A 19812-nucleotide genomic window follows, 5' to 3' on the forward strand; every position below is an offset into this window, starting at 1 on the left:
TGGGAGGGATTTGGGAAGAGGAACCAAGGGATGCTAACAGTGCCCCTCAGAGGACCTGCTCTTTAGCAGAGGTTTGCCTGAGGGGAGTTTGTGGTGGGTTTTCTCAGAATCTCCCACACCATTTTGGACTTTGAGGGATCTCAAATGGCTAAGTATGTGGAGCTGTCTATGTGTGCATGTAGGCATGTTTGTGCATGTGTGTACATAACGTGTGTCTGAGTATAGGTGTGTGTGTGCAAGAGACAGAAAGAGTGATTGTTCTGGGGAGGCGGGTAAGTAAGCTTTTCTGGGTTTATTTGGAGGGTGGAGGGTTAGTCTGCCTTAATTTTCAAGAAAAGTCTTCAGTGACAAAATCCTCTAAGTCATTGATGGCGATGATCTCTAGGCTTGGAGCTTCTCTGCCTTCCTCTTGTGAGCTCTGGGGAGGCCCTTTGGGGTACTGGCCGGGTATATTCTGGGTGGAGTCCCGGGAGGCCTGAGAGACACACTGCAGTTCAGCCTTGTGGGGGTCCTTGTGCCCAACAGTGGCCACCTTGGTGACGGGAGGGCTTGACAACAGGAAGGTGGGAGTAGAGAGCTGGGAGGCACACCGCAGAGGTGTCAAGGCTGTCACAGGCAGGGGCTGGAAGCCAGCCAACAGCAGGGGATGGTCATCCAGTGCCTCTGCTGCCAGAGGGGGCTCTGGGGAGCCCCCTGCTGAGGATGGGATAGGGACCTTGAAATACTGGCCTGTCTCTGGTTCATAGAAGGTCTTAATTTTCACCTGAAGTGGCAAGTCAAAGACATAGTATTCCCCAGACTGGGGATCTTGGAGGACCTTCTGTGTGGCAGGGCATGGAAGCAGGGGCTTGGCCAGCGGAGGTTCCCTGGGCCACATCATGCTGTGCTCTGAGAAGCTGGATACAGAGTGGCGGTGTGTGGAAGGCGGCAGGGACCGGACTGCAGGGAAACTGGGTTGCCAAGGCATCTCTTCCGGGGACAGTGCCCTGTGCCCGGCCCTCTTTATATCCTTGGACCAGGTTCGCTCCTCCCAGGACTCAGTAGGTCTCTCTTGTCCCTGATCAGTCTTTTTCTTTTTGTTGGCCAGCTTCTTCGCCCGTCGAAGGGCCTTCTCACTTTTGGGTGGGACGGCAGGTGGCTTGCCTACAGACCTCTCTGGCTGCACAGGTGGTCCCAGCTTCTCTGGAAGACCTGCTGAGCTGCTGGTCATGTCCACAAGGGAACCTCTGGGAGATAAAGACCTGAGGTCTAATGCCATTGTCTCAAGTTGGGGGTCAGAGGCCTCCTCCCATAACAAGGCGTGGGTCACATCTTCCCTCTGGATGCCTGGTGCAGGGCAGAGGCGAGCCCTGGGGCTGGTTCTGGGCAGGTCCTCTTGAGGCAGCATACTCAGCTCACTGGGGACGCTGCTGCTGGTGGGAGAATACATGCTCTCTCCCTCTAGGGAACTGGCGTTGGGAGAAGTCACCATCTCACCGGGGATCAGTCTTTTCCTTAGGGCCCCTGCTCTGGGTGTGGACAAAAAGGTACTTTTGAAACCTCCTGTTGGCTCTTCCCAACACATCCCCAGTAAGTGTGGGCTTGTCTTGTCTTCTGTGTCATCTTCTGGGAAAGTGATTCGTGGCATGCACCTTGGAGCATTCAACCTCACCTGGTCTGTGGAGCTCCTCCTGCCATTGTTCCCCACAACTTTAGGGGCCACACCTGGGGATGGCCTCATTCTATCACCATCTCCCACCAGTGGAGGAGATGGGAGAGCCCCCTTTACAGATGACTGCAAGGCTCCTGTCTTGGCTGTGCTGGCTACCTGCAGGAGGTCTTCTGGACCCTGGTGGGCTTTATGCTTCCAGGGTGAGTCCTGCATGTTAGTGGGCAGTGGGTGGTCAGGTGCTGGGGTGCTGGGCATTCCTTGGCTCTCTGGAGCACAGACACCAGGATCCTTAGCTAGCCTTGGGGATTCCGCTTCTTTCCGGCCACCACTGGTGGGATCCTCTGATGATAGAGTCCTCAGGAGGGGCAGTGTGATGGGCTTGATTACAGGAGTCGTCCTGAGGGTGTTGTCTTTAATCAAAAATAGCGAATGCTTGTTCAAAGTGGAAGACGGTGCCTCTGTGAACTCTTTGGTATGTGAAAGGGCCATAGCCTTAGTTCCTCCAACACAAGAGCCTCTGAAATTTGCTTCTGTTGATACCTTCCTTGGTCTTCCTTCAGACAAACTCTCACCATCTTTTTCCAACCTTTCCCCCTTGCTGTTCTCATCTGTACACACATGCCCATTACTTAAGGGCATCTGCTGCCTGTCTTTTCCCAACATTCTCTCCTTCTCATCCCTCTGACTGTCACTTACACTCATATCATTCTTCCTGTTTGTCTGTTGACTCTCGGCACACAACATCTTCTGTTGATCTTCGAATGAGGCAAAGGATTGATCTGAAGAACTGGTGCTTAATTTAGTCTTGCTTTGGAGACCTGGCATAAAATCAGACTGGCTGTCACTATAAAATACATCTTCCTCCTCAGGAGAAAGGGGCCCTGGAGAGGGCTTCTGGTAGGAGTCTGGGTTCTGCAGACCTGCCTCTGTATCAGGCTCTGAGTCTTGGGAGACTGATCTAGAAAACCCATTCTGTAGCTGGTGGGCCTGCGGCATCTCAGCAGCTTTCAAAGCCTCGGGCTCTTGGCTAGAGAGCTTCAGTGAGAATTGCCTCCTGAGGATGTGCTTGTTGGAGTCCAGGCCCCAGCCTGGCTTGGTGGGATTCAGCTTTGCCTCTCCATAGGCATTGTCCTCCTCATAGCTGCCTGTCTCCACAGTCTCCCCATTGACACAAAAGGGGGCTTTGGTGCTAGCTGGAGCTGAGCTAAGAGTTCCAAACATGTCTGCAGATGAACCACTAGGTTCTGCTCTAGGATTGTCCTCAACTGTCCTGACAGGGAGGATGACTCCATTGCTAACAATCTCTTGCTTGTCTTCGACCTTATCTCTGGGCTTTTCATCAAGGCCTTTCAAGAGAGGATTGGGACTATAGATGTTTTTCACATGCTTACGAACATCTTTGAGATTGAAGAGCAGGTTAGGGGCTTTGGATTTGTAATTGTCCCAGGACTGGCCCTCACCTGGCTCCTTCTCTTGGTATCCATTGGGCTGTCCTGGGGGTGATGGAATCTTCTCTGTTGGCTGGCTGTTCAACGAGTCCAGGACATGCTTGGTGGGTAGAATGGGTGTCAGAAGCTCACTGATGTTAAAAGGAGGAGTGTAGCGCTCATTGGGGTCTACAGGTAGGTCAGGAGCTTCAGCTTCAGGAAACTGTCCTTCGAGTGTCTGCTTTACATACAAAGGGGGTGCCCTCTTGTAGGGCTGTTTTGTTTCTTCTGAAGCATCTTGTAGACTTTCTTTGCCTGTCTTGCTGGCCTTCGGTTTTCTCCATGGAGCCTGGATTGATTTCAGTGGAGGGTCAGGCTGGGAGCTAGAGGCTTTCCTCTCCATTGTGAACACCTGGGTCCCAGGGTCCCTTGAGTCCCAGGGTCCAGATGTGGAGAGAGTCCCAGTGTGCTGCTGGCTCTCTTCCTGACTAAAGCCTGGCAGCATTTGGCTGGGGGAGACTTTGTGTTCAGGCAGATGGGGTTCTCTTAGCAGGGGCACCTCCTGGAAATGTTTGGGCCCTTTGCTTTCTGGGACCTCAGTAGGGTCTTTTCTCTGTAGTAGCCGTGGCTGGAGGGTATCCCACGACTCAAAAGCACTGTTTTCACTGTGAAGGAAGGTCCCTTTGGGAACCCACTCTTTGCCTTTCCCAGGCTCCCCTTTGACTGTCTTGTGGGCTGGGGAATGGAACCTGGACTCTGAGGAGCTAGAGACATTGGGGGTTGGGAGGAAGGTGCTGGAGCTGTGACAGGACATTTCAGGGTTCTTTGGGGATTCCTGCTCCTGGTGCTTCCTGCCAGGCTGATGGCCACTCTGGTGAGTGCTGGAGACTTCAGCGGGCACCCTCCTGACAGTCAGAAAAGCGGAATCGAAGCAGAAGTTGACACCGCTTTCTGGAAGAGGAGCAAACTTGGGAGCAATTTTCAGAGTGGAAGGCTTACTTGGGGGAGGCCTAATGTCACTATGCTGGCTCTCTGGCCTGTCAAAGGACTTAATTAGGGATGATACTTTGGAAAGAGGCTTGCTGCTGCTTCTCAGGCCAGAAAGTGGCACCTCCAGCTTCCTCTGGACTGGCGTTAGTGGGGGGCTGCCTTTGGGGTACTTCTCCTCTCCTTGCACATACTTGGGTAGCTGCTGAAGTGTGGCTGCCCAGCCGGCATGCTCCCCACCCTGCGAGGGTAACTGGCTCCAGATGCCACTCTTCCTCTGGGTGTGACTCACAGTGCCCTGGTGGAGGCTCCCCAACACCTGGCAAGTGAAGTCTGGGGATTCACTGAAGGCCGTGTCCTCAGAAATGCACAGGCTGCGGAAGGCACGATCTGTGAGGCTGCTCACCTCACGGTCTGCATCGTCCAGCAGGCTGCCAATGCTGGATGAGTCACTGAGGCCATCCATGCCCTTCTTGTTGCCTTGCATGGTCTGCTGCACAGGAAGGCACCAGCCAGCCGTACTTCTGTAGGTGTGGGGGTAGCCCTCTTCCTTCAGAACCAGATCTCCCGGTCAGTCAGATGCAGTTTGCCAAGTGAGAATTTTTTTCTCTGCAGAAGAAATAAGTACAGGGCATGAACATGGCCTACCACCCATCTGTCCATTTGTTGTACTGTGGTGGTTTACATATTGGTGGGTATGATGCTGGATACTATGTCACCAATATTTCAAACATCAGCAGGGTCACTCATGTTGGACAGGTTTCAGTGGAGCTGCTAGAGTAAAACCGACTAGGAAGAAAGGCCTGGAAATCTATTTCTGAAACTCAGCCACTGAAAATTCACCCCGTGAATCACAACAGAGTAGTGTGTGACATAGTACCAGAAAATGGAGCACCGTAAAGTTGGAAGTCCCTCTCTGACCATTCTATGTGATGGTCCCTTTCCCAGTGCTCACACCTAGAACCTTGTCTGTCTGCTTCAAGGCACTGAGTGAGCACAGTCTAAAATTAAATGACCTCTTTGTTGCCTGTCCCCTCATTATAATACATTCCAGGACTTAGGGGTAACTTTCATTGCTATTTTCTCATTGTCCCTCACCCCAGACCCACCCAGGGAAGTGACAGTGTCTCTGGATTCCTGTGGGGTTTGACCAGAGGGAGGCACAATGGCTATTAAAGGCGGTGTGGGGATACAATGGTACTTCTCTTCACGCTCCTCCTTGCTGTGGTGTGGGCCCTGGCACGGCCACAACGCTGTGTGATGATGCCCCTTCCCTGGACATCAGCTCTTCCTGGACAGTAATGAGATCTCCTTTGCCTCTAGAGGACCCCCACTCTTCTTGAAGGGCCTCATGCATTTATGGGTCTCCCTAGTTCTGTCTCAACCTCTATTATTGTCCCTTCATTCCATTCCTTTCCAAATCCTGTCTGTGTATTCTTCTTCCTGCTGGGACCTGTGACCCTGCCAATATCCAACACAGTACATGGATTAAATTACTTTTCATCCCTGTAGCCGTGGATAGACTCCTCTTCGTAAATAGGAATTTTGTTAGTTATGTTAATGAGTTGAACCAATGAGGGTGGGTTCTAAATCCAATCATTTCTGAGTGATAAAAAGAGGAGATTACTCAGCAAGAAAATTATTGGAATTCATTGAAGGATTTGGCAAAGTGGCAGGATATAAGATCGATCATCAAAAATCAGTTAAAAAACAAAAAATCAGTTGGACTCACATCACATATAAAAACAAACTCAACATGAATTGAAGACTTAAACGTAAAAAGTAGAACTATAAATATCATCCATGGAAAACTAGGGACAAACTTACGGGCTCTAATACATGGCATGCATACACTATCAAACATTACAAAGAATGCATTATCAGTAAAAGACAAAATAAATGACTTGGATCTCCTAAAAATTAGAAATGTCTGTGTATCAAAAGATTTCACTAAAAGAGTAAAAAGGGAGTCCACAGACTGTGAAATGTTTTTTTTTTTTTTGCAATGACATATCAGACAAGGGACTAATATCTAAAATTTGTAGAAAACTACAACATCTCTACAAGAAAAAGACCAACAACCCAAATAAAACATGGGCACAGGACATGACAGATACTTCACCAGACAGTCAACAAAATTTCACAATGATTAGCCATTAAAGAGATAAGATTTTCACAATGATTAGCCATTAACAACAATGAGATATCATCTCACACCAGCATTAACAGCAAAGTTCAAAAAAACAGAAAGCAACAAATGCTGGTGAGGGTGTGGAGAGACTGGGACCCTCCTATGTTGCTGGTGGACTGTAAAATGGTTCAACCACTCGAGAATGGGATGTTGATTCCTCAGAAAATTGGAAATAGAAATACCTTATGACCCAGCACTCCCTCTACTTGATATATATCTGTAAGAATTAAGAGCCAGGACATGAGTGGTTCACTGCAGCACTATTCACAATAGCAAAAAAATGGAGACAGCCTAAGTGCTCATGAATGGAACAATGGATAAACAAACTTTGGTACATACACACAAGAGAATACTATGCAACACTGAAGAATAACAATGAATCTGCAAAACACCTCATAACTTGGATGAACCTAGAGGACATTATGCTGAGTGAAATTGGTCAATCACAAATAGACAAATATTGTCTGAGACTGTTATTGTAAAAGCTTAAGAAAAGGTTTCTGGACTAAAAGAAATATTTATTTGATGGTTACCAAGGGTGTGGGGGAAGCTAGTGGGTAAACACATGTTAGCTGGGTAATGGGGAAGGCAATACATAGGAAGGGGGAAGGTAATATGCAAGAAGAGGGATAGTGGCAGAAGAATAATGAAGATAGTTGAAGATACAGGGACACATGCATGGGCTTAAGGGGGATAGATGTGACTAGTGATAGATATTCATCCCTGGAACAATGGTGTTCTGGGCATAGATACATGGATTAAGACATAGGCTGAGTGAGTAAGGGACGAAGAGTGAGACAAACATATTTTTATATCCTGCAAATATATAAACATTTGAAAGAGAAAAATGAAACACTCTTTGATGGTTGCCAGGGATAGGAGGGAAGGGAAAGTAACATGTATCTAGAGGGTTGTTGTTAAGTTGTTAAGTGCCATTGAGTCAATTCCGACCCACAGTGACTCTGTATAGGGTTTCCAAGGAGAAGCTGGTGAGTTTGAACCACCGAACTTGCAGTTCAAATGACTTTGCAGTCTGATGCATTAGCCCACAGCGCCACACCAGTGCCACATTAACGTGTGTCTAGAGGGTTGTGGTCTAGAGGGTAGATACATGTTAATGTGGGTGATGGAGAGGACAACAAACAAGACAGGAAAGAAGGAGGTTGGCAGAAGTACCATGGACAGGTGCAGACACAGTGGGGTAAATAGTGTCTTCACAGATAGAGGTAAACAGTGAAAAAAGAGAGAGCAGATTCGACACAAATACACGTGGGAAGGCAGATGCCTTGTGAGAAGAAATCAGTGTGACTAAGACCCTGATTAGAACTCAGCCTCTAGAATTGTGAGAAAATCCCTCTTCTTTCAAGTTGCCACTGTCTCTGTTGCAGCAGCAGTAGGAAACTAAGAGTAGACCTGGGTTAGGCGATACATGACTGAGTTCTTGGGAAGATGCACCAAACATCAAATTCACGTTCTGCAAGGTGTGCGACAGGGTTGTATTTTTTCACCATACTTATTCAACCTGTATGCTGAGCAAATAATCCGAGAAGCTGGGTTCTATAAAGAAAAATGTAGCATCAGGATTGGAGGAAGACTCATTAGTAGCCTGTGATATACAGATGATACAACCTTGCTTGCTGAAAGTGAAGAGGACTTAAAATACTTACTGATGAAAATCAAAGAGCACAGCCTTTGGTATGGATTGCATCTTAATGTAAAGAAAGCAAAAATCCTCACCCCTGGACCAGTAAACATCATTCTTATCAATGGAGAAAAGATTGAAGTTGTCAAAGACTACATTTTTCTTGAATCAACCATCAACCCTTTGTGGAAGCAGCAGTCAAGAAATCAAACGACTTAAAGCATTAGGCAAATTTGCGCACAAGACCTTTTCAAAGTGTTGAAGAGCAAACATGTCAATTTGAGGACTAAGGTGTGCCTGACCCAAGCCATGGTATTTTCAATAACCTTATTTGCATGCGAAAGTTGAACAGTGAATAACGGATACCATAGAAGAATTGATGCATTTGAGTTATGGCATTGGAGGAGAATATTGAAAGTGCCATGGGCTGCCAAAAGAACAAACAGATCTGTGTTGGAAGTAGTGTAGCCAGAATGCTCCTTAGAGGACAGGATGGCCAGACTTCATCCCTCATACTTAGGACATATTGTCAGGAGGGATCAGTCCTTGGAGAAGGATATCATGTTTGGTAAGGTGGAGGGTCAGAGAAAAACAGGAAGCCCGCCCCCCCCCCCCCACCCCAGTGAGATGGATTGGCAAAGTGGCAGCATCAATGGGCTTGAGCGTGGCAACAATTGTGAGGTTGGCCCAGGATCGGGCAGTGTTTCGTTCTGTTGTACACAGGGTTGCTATGAGTTGGTACCAACTAGATGGCACCTAACAAGTGGTCCCACTAGGAACAGCTGACAGGTTGAAACTTGGTTACAAAGTAGTCCCACTTTGCAGGGGCAGGGGCTGTCCTGGTGTCAACCCCCCCCCGCCCCTTCCCTGCTTGGCTGCACTAAGAATAAGGCTGACAGTGGTTTGGGGGCACATGGTCAAAGTGCTTGCTGCACATCAGGGAGATTGAGCTGCTCAGGAGTCCTTGGTGCCCTGCTCCACTACTACTTGCGGAGGGGTCATAGGTTTGTCTCACTCGCTTTCTTAGTTTCCTATTGCTGGTATAATAGAAATACTGCAAGAAGGCCAGGAGCGGAGGCCCCTGGGACCATTAAGGGAGAAGAGCGGAGTGCGGGACCCTACCCAGAGAAACAGTGATGCCAGAGATGGAGGCAGAGAGGATGACATGGAGAGATGGAGTGGCTGGGAACTCTAGACCCAGAGAGGGAGAGGGGCTGTGTGCTGATGACTGAGGGGCAGGCTTGCAGGGTGTACCCTTTGGTTGGTTGATGATGCATGGAGGGGTCTGTAACCATGGCAATGTAATTATATACGATAGAATGAATGTAAAACTAATGTTCTCCTATGTAAACTATCACATAATTCACAATAAAACAGTTAAAAAAAGAAAAAAAGAAATACTGCAAGAGAGTGGCTTTAACAAACAGAAATGTATTTTCTCAATTAGGAGACTAGAAGTATGAATCTGAGCACAGGGTTTAGAAGAAAGCTCTCTCTATGTCACCTGGGAAGAGGGGGAATCTCTCTGTTTCTGTACACTTGGTATTCCTTGATTCCTTGGCACTCTACACATGCCTACAACTATTTTCCTAGTCCTATCTTTTGTAGACCTGATGTGACACTATTGAATAAGCACTGGACTGCCAATTGCAGTTCAAACCTACTAGCCACTCCTAGAGTTTCAATGAGTCAGAACTGACTCCATGGCACTTAACAACAGTCCCATTTTTTTATATCTCAAAAGTGAATGGCTTAGGACACACCCTAATTGACATAATGACCTCATTAACATAACAAAAGGAGTCCTGGTATGGTGCTGTGGGTTAATGTGCTGGACTACAAGGTCAGTTTGAACCACAAGGTCAGTGGTTCAAGCTTACCAGCCACTCTTCAGAAGCCCTATAGGGGTATACAGGGTTGCTATGAGTTGGGACTGACTTGACGGCACTTAACAACAACAACATAACCAAAAGAACATTATTGGCAAATGAAATTGCATCTGTAGGCATTGTGGTTAGCATTTCAATGCATTTATTGGGGACACAATTCAGTTCATAGCACTTGCCCTCTGATGGCAGGTGTTGGCTGAGAGAGCCTTCGTGTGCCTCCTGCACTTACATTCTGCAAGGTCCCCAGCCCAGGGTCAGTACTGCCATACAATCAGCACCATGAGCAATTCGGTGCTGGGGTCTCCTGATTCCTGTCCCTGGATTGTAACCTTCAGTGAGTTTCAAATGCTGAGTTGTTGGTAGGCGAATTTGCTTTTATGGATATAGGAATTGAGCAGAGACTGCTGTTGAGAGGCCCCCGAGTTCTAGCATGTTCAGTTAGCTGATGAGGAACTACTTTATGCTTCACAGCCCAACCTTGAAACCAAGGCTGCTTGTGCCCAGAAAGCACAGACACCTTGTGGCACCTGCCTTTCAGAGGACCACAACTAAGGGAGAAGTGTCATCTCATGTGCTAGGGTAGGGGGCTGAACTTGCTGGCTGAACTCACATCCTTTTCTACCCCCTCACTGTCTATTTCCATTGTCAGATCTTAGAAAATAAACACATGCTTAGACTCCCACACTGCTCACATGGTCATGTGACTCAGTTCAAGTTGAAGGACTGGAAGTACAGACTTCTGGGAAAGTTCCTGCCTTTCTGAGGCAGGAACACCTTATCATCAAGGCCATATTTTCCAGCTACTGATCCTGCGTCTTTGTTTCCAACCTTCACATTCCAATCACCAGTAATTATCAATACATTTTAATCCATTTCAGACTGAAGAAGGTGGTAGATGTTTTAGACTGGGTTCTCTAGAGAAGCAAAATCAGTGTGTTATATATGTTTATATAGATTGTTGTTGTTGTTGTCAAGTGCCGTTGAGTCAGTTTCGACCCATAGCGACCCTGAACAGGGTTTCCGAGGCTGTAAATCTTTACAGGAGCAGAATGCCTCATCTTTCTCCCGCGGAGCAGCTGGTAGTTTCAAACTGCTGACCTTGTGGTTCACAGCCCAATTCGTAACCACTACGCTACCAGAGCTCCTTGTATATATAGATAAGGGGAGTTTATATCAAGGAAATGGCTCAAATTGTCGAGGTGGAAGAGTCCCAAGTCACAATCAGATGAATCAAGATTGGCAGGCAGGACTGGCAGGCAGATGGGCAGGCAGGTAGGCAGGCAGATAATAAAGCAGGCCACTGACTCAAGTCCAAAAACCTGAGGTTGGAGGATGAGCCAGATGCGAGATTCAGACCCAGCAGAAAAGCAAGCTTTGCCTGAGTGTTCATTATATTGGAAGCAGGCTACACCCCCGATGAAAACATCTTTTCAATTGATTGGCTGCTCATAGGCAATCATCATGGAGTTAACTATGCCTACTCATAGTCAACCACATAGATTTAACTATGCCTGCTCATAGCCAGTCATCATAGAGTGAACTACATTGTTCATAGCCAATCATCACAGAGTGAACTACATTGTATTAGATCTCACCATGGGAATAACCACATCTCAATGCCAAACCACTGGAATCCCTGGCCCAGTCAAGTTGACACAAAACCTGAACTATCACAGTGTTGTTGTTGTTGTTGCCATCAAGTCCATTTCAACTCAGAGTGACCCTGTATACAGTTTCTGAGGAGTTGCTGGTGAGTTTGAACCACCAACCTTATGGTTCAAACCGACCACATGGCTGAGTGCTTATCCTACAGCACCACACATCCATCACTGGTTTTAATGGTTGGCATGTAAAATTGAATAACTGGTCTTCCTTTTAGGCATATGGATAGTATTCTATCATAGTCAGCATTGCACTGCAAGATAGATGTTGAAATGTCCCTTTTAACAATGACTGAAATGCCATTTCTCTTTAATTTGACATTCCTGGCATTATAAACCATATGATTGTCAGATCCAAAATGGCCAATACCAGTCCATTTCAGCTCTAATGACTAAGGATTCAATTTGTATGTTTTATATTTCATTTTTGATATTTTCCAATTGTCCTACATTCATAATTTGTAATTCCATGTTCTGATTATTAATGGATGTTTGCAGCTGTTTCTCCTCATTTTGAGTTGTGCCCATCAGCAAATGAAGGGCCTAAAAGCTTTACTCCATTGCGTCATTTTGGTCAACTCTTCTTTGAGGAGGCAGCTTTTCCCCAGTTGTACTTTGAGTGCTTTCCAACCTCAGGGGCTCATCTTCTACCAGCATATCTGAGAACGTTCTGTGCTATTCATAACGTAGTCAGTGGCTAATAATTAATAAGTAGTCTGCCTCTTCTTCTTTATAGTTTGTCTTAGTCTGGAAGCTCAGTTGAAATCTGTTCACCATGGGTGACCCTGCTGGTATTTCAAATACCAGTGTCATAGCTTCCAGCATCACCACAACACACAAGCCACCAGAGTAGGACAAACTGAGAGATGAGTGCCAGATGTGGGGTGGCTTTGTAGTGATATGTAAATGAACATAGCATGACAAATGGACAGATGGATAGTGGGAAATCTTTCCTACTATAGGAGATCTTTTTATTTATTATTTATTTTAGGAGTACTCTTCTATTCAACTCCTTTGAGTAAAAGCACTTGGTGCCTTTTAGTGGTGTCCCTCTCTCATGTTGTTCAGTCATGGTGGGGCTGGCTGAGAATTAATGTGCCTGACAATGTGCCTGGGGCAGTTGCAGATGTGAAACCCAGGCCAGGCTAATTATCTGGGTTCTCCTGGACCTCTGTGTTCTGAATTTGGTAATGGAAACCATGCCCTGGCTCTTCTGGCCAGTGATTGAACTCCTGTTGCACTTTGGGAGCTGCTGGTTCCTAAACTTTTCCAGCCTGGGTTGTCAGCCTTCACATTGAATCTATGAGTGGTCCAATTCCTTCCAATAATTATGTTTCTGCTCAATTTGTCCAGTTGTGTTTCTGTTGCTTGTGGCCAAAGAACACTCACTGATCTTGGGTTCATGATTTCAGTAGTGAAAGAAGACCATTGTTAATCAGAATTTTCAGAAAATAATAGTGTTTCATCTGCCTAGGGAAAAAGAAAACAAAAATCCTCACCACTGGACCAATAAACAACATTATTATCAATGGAGAAAAGATTGAAGTTGTCAAGGACTTCATTCTTCTTGGATCAACTATCAACACTCACGGAAGTAGCAGTCAAGAGATCAGACGACGTATTGCACTGGGCAAATCTGCTGCACAGGAACTTTTTAAAGTGTTGAAGAGCAGAGATGTCAGCTTGAGGACTAGGGTGCGCCTGACCCAGGCCATTGTGTTTTCAATAGCCTCATATGGATGTGAAAGCTGGACAGTGAATAAGGAGGATCGTAGAAGAATTGATGCCTTTGAGTTGTGGTGTTGGAGGAGAATACTGAAAGTGCCATGGACTGCCAAAAGAACCAATAGATCTGTTTTGGAAGAAGTGCAGCCAGAGTGCTCCTTGGAGGCCAGGATGGCTAAGCTTCGTCTCTCCTACTTTGGACATATTGTCCGGAGGAAACAACCGTTAGAGAAGGATGTCATGCTGGGTAGGGTGGAGGGTCAGAGAAGAAGAGGAAGACCCCCAAAGAGATGGATCAGCCAGGTGGCATCATTGATGGATTCAGGTGTGGCGGCGGTAGTGAGGTTGGCCCAGGATCAAACATTGTTTCATTCTGCTGTGCATGGGGTCACTATGAGTCGGTTCCGACTCGATGGCACCTGACAACAACAACAACAACAAGGGAAAAAGAAGGATCCATTCCCCGTCTCACAAGTTTTATTTGAAAGCTTTCTTCAATTCTGATTTGATTCATCTGGAGTTGCAGTTGTAAATTTGGCCTTATTGCCTCCCCTATCCCACTCAATGGAAACTTTTATCTTAGTTGACAAAACATAAAGGTTTCCAGATGCTGGCTCTTGAGTTGATCCATACCTGTTAGAGGAGTTAGGGATCTGCTGGAGATTGCCTTGCTGGGTTTTCAGATTTGCAATTTTAAAACTTCTGTTCATGCTTATGTTTGGTGTCATCACTGCCCATCTAGAAAGAAGAGGAAAATAAGTTCAGTGAAGTCCATCTGATGAAAGGGTCAGGTACATGTTCCATGCATGGGAGACATTCAATGGTCAGTCAATGAATGAATGAATAAATGAAAGGAGGAGGGAATAAATGTCTTTAAATGTTCAAAATAACTACCATGCACACTTGAACTTGAATGAGACATAGTTTTAAACATAGGCATTTTTGGTGAAAACCAAAATACAGTCAATTCAATCCTTTCCAAAATTCATTAATGTGTCTATGATCCAAGAAATCTTCAGAAGCCTTTGGGATTTCTGATACAATTGACCCAATTTCAAATTATTTCTTGCTAGTAAAATTTGATCAAAGGCTGTTTTCCACATAAATTAATTACCCAGGTTTTGTAGTAAAGAGATCTAGAGCGGCCAAACTTAAGTCCACTCAGCAAGAAGTAGCACGGCGTTCAGTTTATTGTTGGCAGGAGGCTTGGGTATCTATTTTGACAGCTAAAAGAACCAAAAAGCTGCCCAAGAGAATTTCAAGAGTGTTCAGAATGAAGTGTAAACTAATTAAAATAAATCCACTATGCAAATTTTAAATGCAGACCATCGGGGCTTCCATTAGGCTTTCCCCAGCTCAGAGCTCCAGGATATTAATCTAGTCTAAGGTAGTTTATTAATAATATTAATAATCATAAGAACTCGAATTTGTAGAGTATATTCCTTTGGAGAATCACAGAAGTGCTTTGTGTCTACCACCATATGGTTGGGTCAGACCTTGACTCTCCCGGCTGGCTTAGAGAGTATTTGTTTGTGTTCCTGCAGCATACTGGGTTTACCTTTTCTGTAACTCGCACCACTTTATCACAGAGCATATATTGTAAACTATGTGTTTAGGAAATGATGATTGCTTCTTTCTTTCCTCAACCAGAAAAAAGTTACTTGGGCCTTGAAAGAAGGGCCTGCTTTTCAGTACACTGATCACATTAACGTTTGCTGTTGCTAGTTTCAGTTGCTTTGAATCAGACTCATAGTGACCTGCTGTACAACAGAATGAAGCATTGCCTAATCCTGTGCCATCTTCATGATCCTTGTTGTATCTGAGCCTCTTGATATGGCTGTGTGTCATTCCATCTCATTGAGGGTTTCCCTCTCTTTTGATAACCTTCTACTTACCAATCCTTTCTAGAGATTGATTTTTCCTGATGATGTGTCCAAAGTAAGTAAGCTGAAGTGTCTCCATCCTTGCTTCTAAGGAACATTATGGTCCTATTTCTTCTAAGCTTTGCTTATTCTTCTGGTTACTGTTGTTGTTAAGTACCATCAAGTCAGTTCTATAGCCACATTGTATAGGGTTTTTGAGACTGTAAGTCTTTTCAGGAGCAGAAACCTTCATATTTTACCCTCAGAGCTGCTGGTGGGCTCAAACTGCTGACCTTGTAGTTCAAAGCCCAGTGTTTATCCTGCAGAACCACCACCGTTCACTTGGTAGCCCATGGTATATTCAATATTCTTCAGCATGATTCAAATGCATCAATTCTTCTTCTGTTCCTTGTTCATTGGGCTAGCTTTTGGTGCATATGAGATGATTACAAAGTCCATGGCTTGGATTAGGCACACCTTAGTCATCAAAGTGCATCAACATAGAAGCTCCATAAATGTTTGTGGCAATGCTCTGATTGGATAAAAAACATCTTTGTTCTGATTTTACTGAAGGGCAAACTGAGGCACAGGGTAATAAAAATTCTATTGAGAAAGACCCCTAGAGTCTTAAGGTCTTATGAGACGTTCAGATGGAGTCCTTTGTTTCACTCAGTGGTGAATCTGTGGCACTGCCTGCAGTTAGCATTGAAGGATAAACCAATGAGACTCCCATTCATGCACAGAATTTAGTACAGATCATCAATTGCTCATATGCAAGTTTAAGCTGAAGATGAAGAAAATTAAAACAAGTCCAGGAGAGCCAAAATGTGATCTTGAACATATCCCACCTGAATTTAGAGATTATCTGAAGAACAGATTTGATGCATTAAACACTAAAGACAGAAGACAAGAAGAGTTGTGAGATGACATCAAGAACATAATCCAGGAAGAAAGCAAAAGGTCATTAAGAAAACATGAAAAAAGAAAAAGATCAAAATGGATGTCAGAAGAGACTCTGAAACTTGCTCTCCAATGTAGAGATGCTAAAGCAAATGAAATAAATGAGGAGGTACAAGAGTTGAACAGGAAGTTTCAAAGGGAAGCTTGAGAATACAAAGTCAAATATTATAACAAAGTGTGCAAAAACTTGGAGTTAGAAAATCAAAAGGAAAGAACATACTCAGTATTCCTCAGGCTGAGGAATTGAATACAAAATTCAAGCCTTAATTGCACTATTGAAGGTTTTGATGGACAAAATACTGAATGAGGCAGAAAGCATCCAAAGAAGATGGAAGGAATAAACAGTCACTGTTTATGAAATAAATGGTCTCTGTTCAACCATTTCAAGAGGTAGCATGTGATCAAGAGCCAGTGATACTGAAGGAAGAAGTCCAAGGTACATTGAAGGCATTGGCAAAGAACAATGCACTGGGAATCGATGGAATTCAAATTGAAATCTTTCAACAAACTGAAGAAACACTGGAGGCACTAATTCATCTATGCCAAGAAATTTGGAAGACAACTGAATGGAAGAGATCCATATTTGTACCCATTTCAAAGAGAGGTGACCTAACAGAATATGGAAATCATTGGACAATATCATTAATATCCCATGCAAGCAAACTTTCACTGAAGATAATTCAAAACCAGCTGCAACCATACATTGACAGAAATCTTCCAGAGATTTAAACTGGATTCAGTAGAGGGTGTGGAATGAGTTATATCATTGCTGATGTCAGATAGATCCTGGCTGAAAGCAGAGAATACTAAAAAGATGTTTACCTGTGCTTTATTGACTGCAAAGGCTTTCAATTGTGTGGATCATGACAAACATTGAGGAATGTGTATTCCAGGACACTTAATTGTGCTCATGAGGAACCTGTACATAGACCAAGAAGCAGGTGTTCAAACAGAACAAGGGAACACTGAATGATTTAAAATTAGGAAAGGTGTGTGCCAGGGTTGTATTCTTTCACCACACTTTCTCAGACTGCAGGCTGAATAAACAGTCTGAGAAGCTGGATTATATGAAGGTAAACGTGGCATCTGGACAGGAAGAAGACGCATTTACAACCTGCACTGTGCAGATAATACAACCTTGTTTGCTGAAAGCTAAGAGGACTTTAAATAACTATGAAAGTCAAAGACCACAGTCTTTGGTATGGGTTGAACCTCAATGTAAAGAAAGCAAAAATCCTCACCACTGGACCAATAAATAACATCCACATAAATGGAGAAAAGATTGATGTTGTCAAAGACTTCATTTTACTTGGATCAACACTCATGGAAGCAGCAGTCAAGAAATCAGACGACATATTACATTAGGCAAATCTGCTGCACAAGATCTCTTTAAAGCATTCAAGAGGAAAGATGTCAGTTTGAGGACTAAGGTGTGCCTGACCCAAGCCATGGTATTTTTAATAACCTCATATGCATGTGAAAGTTGGACAGTGAATAAGGAAGATCATAGAAGAATTGATGCATTCTTCTATGTTGGAGGAGAATATTAAAAGTACCACGAACTGCCAAAAGAACACATTTTTGTATTGGAAGAAGTATATCCAGAGTGCTTCTTGGAAGCCAGGATGGACATACTGTCTTCAGGTACCAGTACCTGGAGAATGATATCATGTTTAGTAACATGGAGGGTCGGAGAAAAAATCAGAAGACCCTCAATGAGATGGATCGGCACAGTAGCAACAGTGATGGGCTCAAATGGAGCAGTGATTGTGAGGTTGGCAAAGGACTGGGTAATATTTTGTTAGGTTGCTTTGAGTTGATACTGACTCGATGGCACCTAACAACAATAACATCAATTTATGCTGAATCCTGGTGTGGTGCTGTGGGTTAATTCAGTGTGAATCGCAAGGTCGGTGGTTCAAACTCATCAGTCTCTCCTTGGAAACCCTATACAGGATCACTATGGGTTGGAATTGACTCGACGGCACTTAACACCATCATCACTTTGTGCTGGTGTTGCACTGTAGGATAAGCACTGGACTGCTAACCACAGAGTGGAAGTTCAAGCCTACCAGTCACTCCTTGGAAACCCTATACAGGGTCCCTGTGATTCAGAATTGACTTGAGGCACTTAACAACAACAACAAAAACATTACTTTGTGTTTCCTTTCTCCCCTTTCCCTGTGGCTGCATGGCTTGGTCTTGCCCCTGAAATATCCTTCCTGAAGCCAGGGCAGAACTGTCTTGCTTGTAGGGTAGAATGCTTGGTGGAAGCCACCCTGAGTAATGAAGTTTGGCATATTGAACACTTTTTAGAAAAAAAGGATATGAGTATCTAGCCACAACAATAGACTCAAACATTCCAAGCTCATGAAGAATGGTGAGGACTGTTGTACATAAATTTGCCATGACCTGGAGCTGATTTAATGACAAATAACATGAATGAGGATTAACTGTATATTGCCAAGCCACATTATAATTAAGGTCTTAGAATCTGCTCTAATGAATTAATAGAAACAAAAATGAATATTTAATCACATAGTGGTAATTCCTATTTGGTCTCTTACAAGCTCCATCTCCAGCTTCTCTGTAACTCAATAGTTCCCTGATCTATTTCACTTTGCCAGTTGTTCCTTATACCCTACTCTACCGAAATGGATCTTCCAGTGAGTAATTTTTGTTCCTTATCTGATTTAACCTCGAAGTTGCAATTGTTTTCCTCTAGGCAGGTCACTACCTTCTTGAGACAGGTCTCACTGGATTTCTGAGACCCATGCTTTTCAGTCCTCCCTTCTGCTCTGGCTGTTCCCTTGCATCCTCTTATCTGGGACCATCACATACTGGATTCCCTTAACTCTCATCCTTGGGGCCTCTTCTCACTCTACATTTTTTACAGAGGCAATTTTACCCATACCCATAATTCCCTTCCACAGACTGGCAACTTATCTAACCCAAACTATTTCTTGGAGCTCCAGACCCAGGTATTCACTAGTCCACAGGACACACACTGTAGACTTACATGTATAAGACTGAACCTGCTTCTTTCCATAGCTTCTTGTCCCTTCATGGATTCCAGATATGTGGGAGTCAAGTGTGACTTCTCCCCCTGCCTCCGCTAAGTGCCTTCTTATATCCAATCTATTTCCAAGTCCTGTGATTTTTTTCATTTTTTGGAAATTTCTTGGGCCCATACATTTATCTTCATCTCCACTGTCACCAAATGGCCCAAGCTGACATCACCGACTGCAATAGTTCATTCATTTAATGAAATCCATTCACATCAACTTCTTGCTTTGAAACCTTTTATGGTTTTGGGGCTTTAAAGAATGAAAACCAATCTCCTTCACAAGGAACCTCCCTTTCTGTCCTTATCTTGGACTTTTTTCTCCCTCACTCTTAGCTTTACACCCACACTGGCCTTCTCCCAACTTCTTTCTACATTGTTCCCTCTGCCTGGAATTCTTTACCTCTATCTTTTCCCTGTTACCTAGTTAGCTCCTACATATCATGTCTGGTAAAATGGAGGGTCAGAGAAAAAGAGGAAGGCCCCCAACGAGATGGATTGGCACAGTAGCAGCAGTGATGGGCTTATATGTAGTTGTGATTTTGAGATTGGCGCAGGACTGGGCAGTGTTTCATTCTGTTGTGCATAGGGTTGCTATGACCTGGTACTGACTCAATGGTACCTAGCAACAAAACAACAGCATCACTTTGTGCTGAATCCTGGTGTAGTGCTGTGGGTTAATGTGCTGGACTGCAAATGTCTACAAGGCAGCAAGTGTCCTCAGACTATGCTCGTACAACATGCAATATTTAT

General features: G+C 44.6%; 1 protein-coding gene across 1 annotated transcript; it reads right to left on the minus strand.

Moving 5' to 3' along the window:
* Positions 1-328: 328 nt before the first annotated feature.
* Positions 329-4552, minus strand: LOC102810566 (chromosome unknown open reading frame, human C10orf71). Its single transcript, XM_006874616.1, has one exon. It carries the CDS (start codon positions 4550-4552, stop codon positions 329-331), a length of 4224 nt encoding a protein of 1407 aa, XP_006874678.1.
* Positions 4553-19812: the final 15260 nt, after the last annotated feature.

Source organism: Chrysochloris asiatica, unplaced genomic scaffold (genome assembly GCF_000296735.1).
Source record: "Chrysochloris asiatica unplaced genomic scaffold, ChrAsi1.0 scaffold00289, whole genome shotgun sequence".
NCBI classification, from domain to species: domain Eukaryota; kingdom Metazoa; phylum Chordata; class Mammalia; order Afrosoricida; family Chrysochloridae; genus Chrysochloris; species Chrysochloris asiatica.

What these genes read in the sequence shown, in the direction of transcription:
- LOC102810566 (XM_006874616.1), bottom strand. Translation starts at nt 4,552, where the DNA reads ATGCAAGGCAACAAGAAGGGCATGGATGGCCTCAGTGACTCATCCAGC.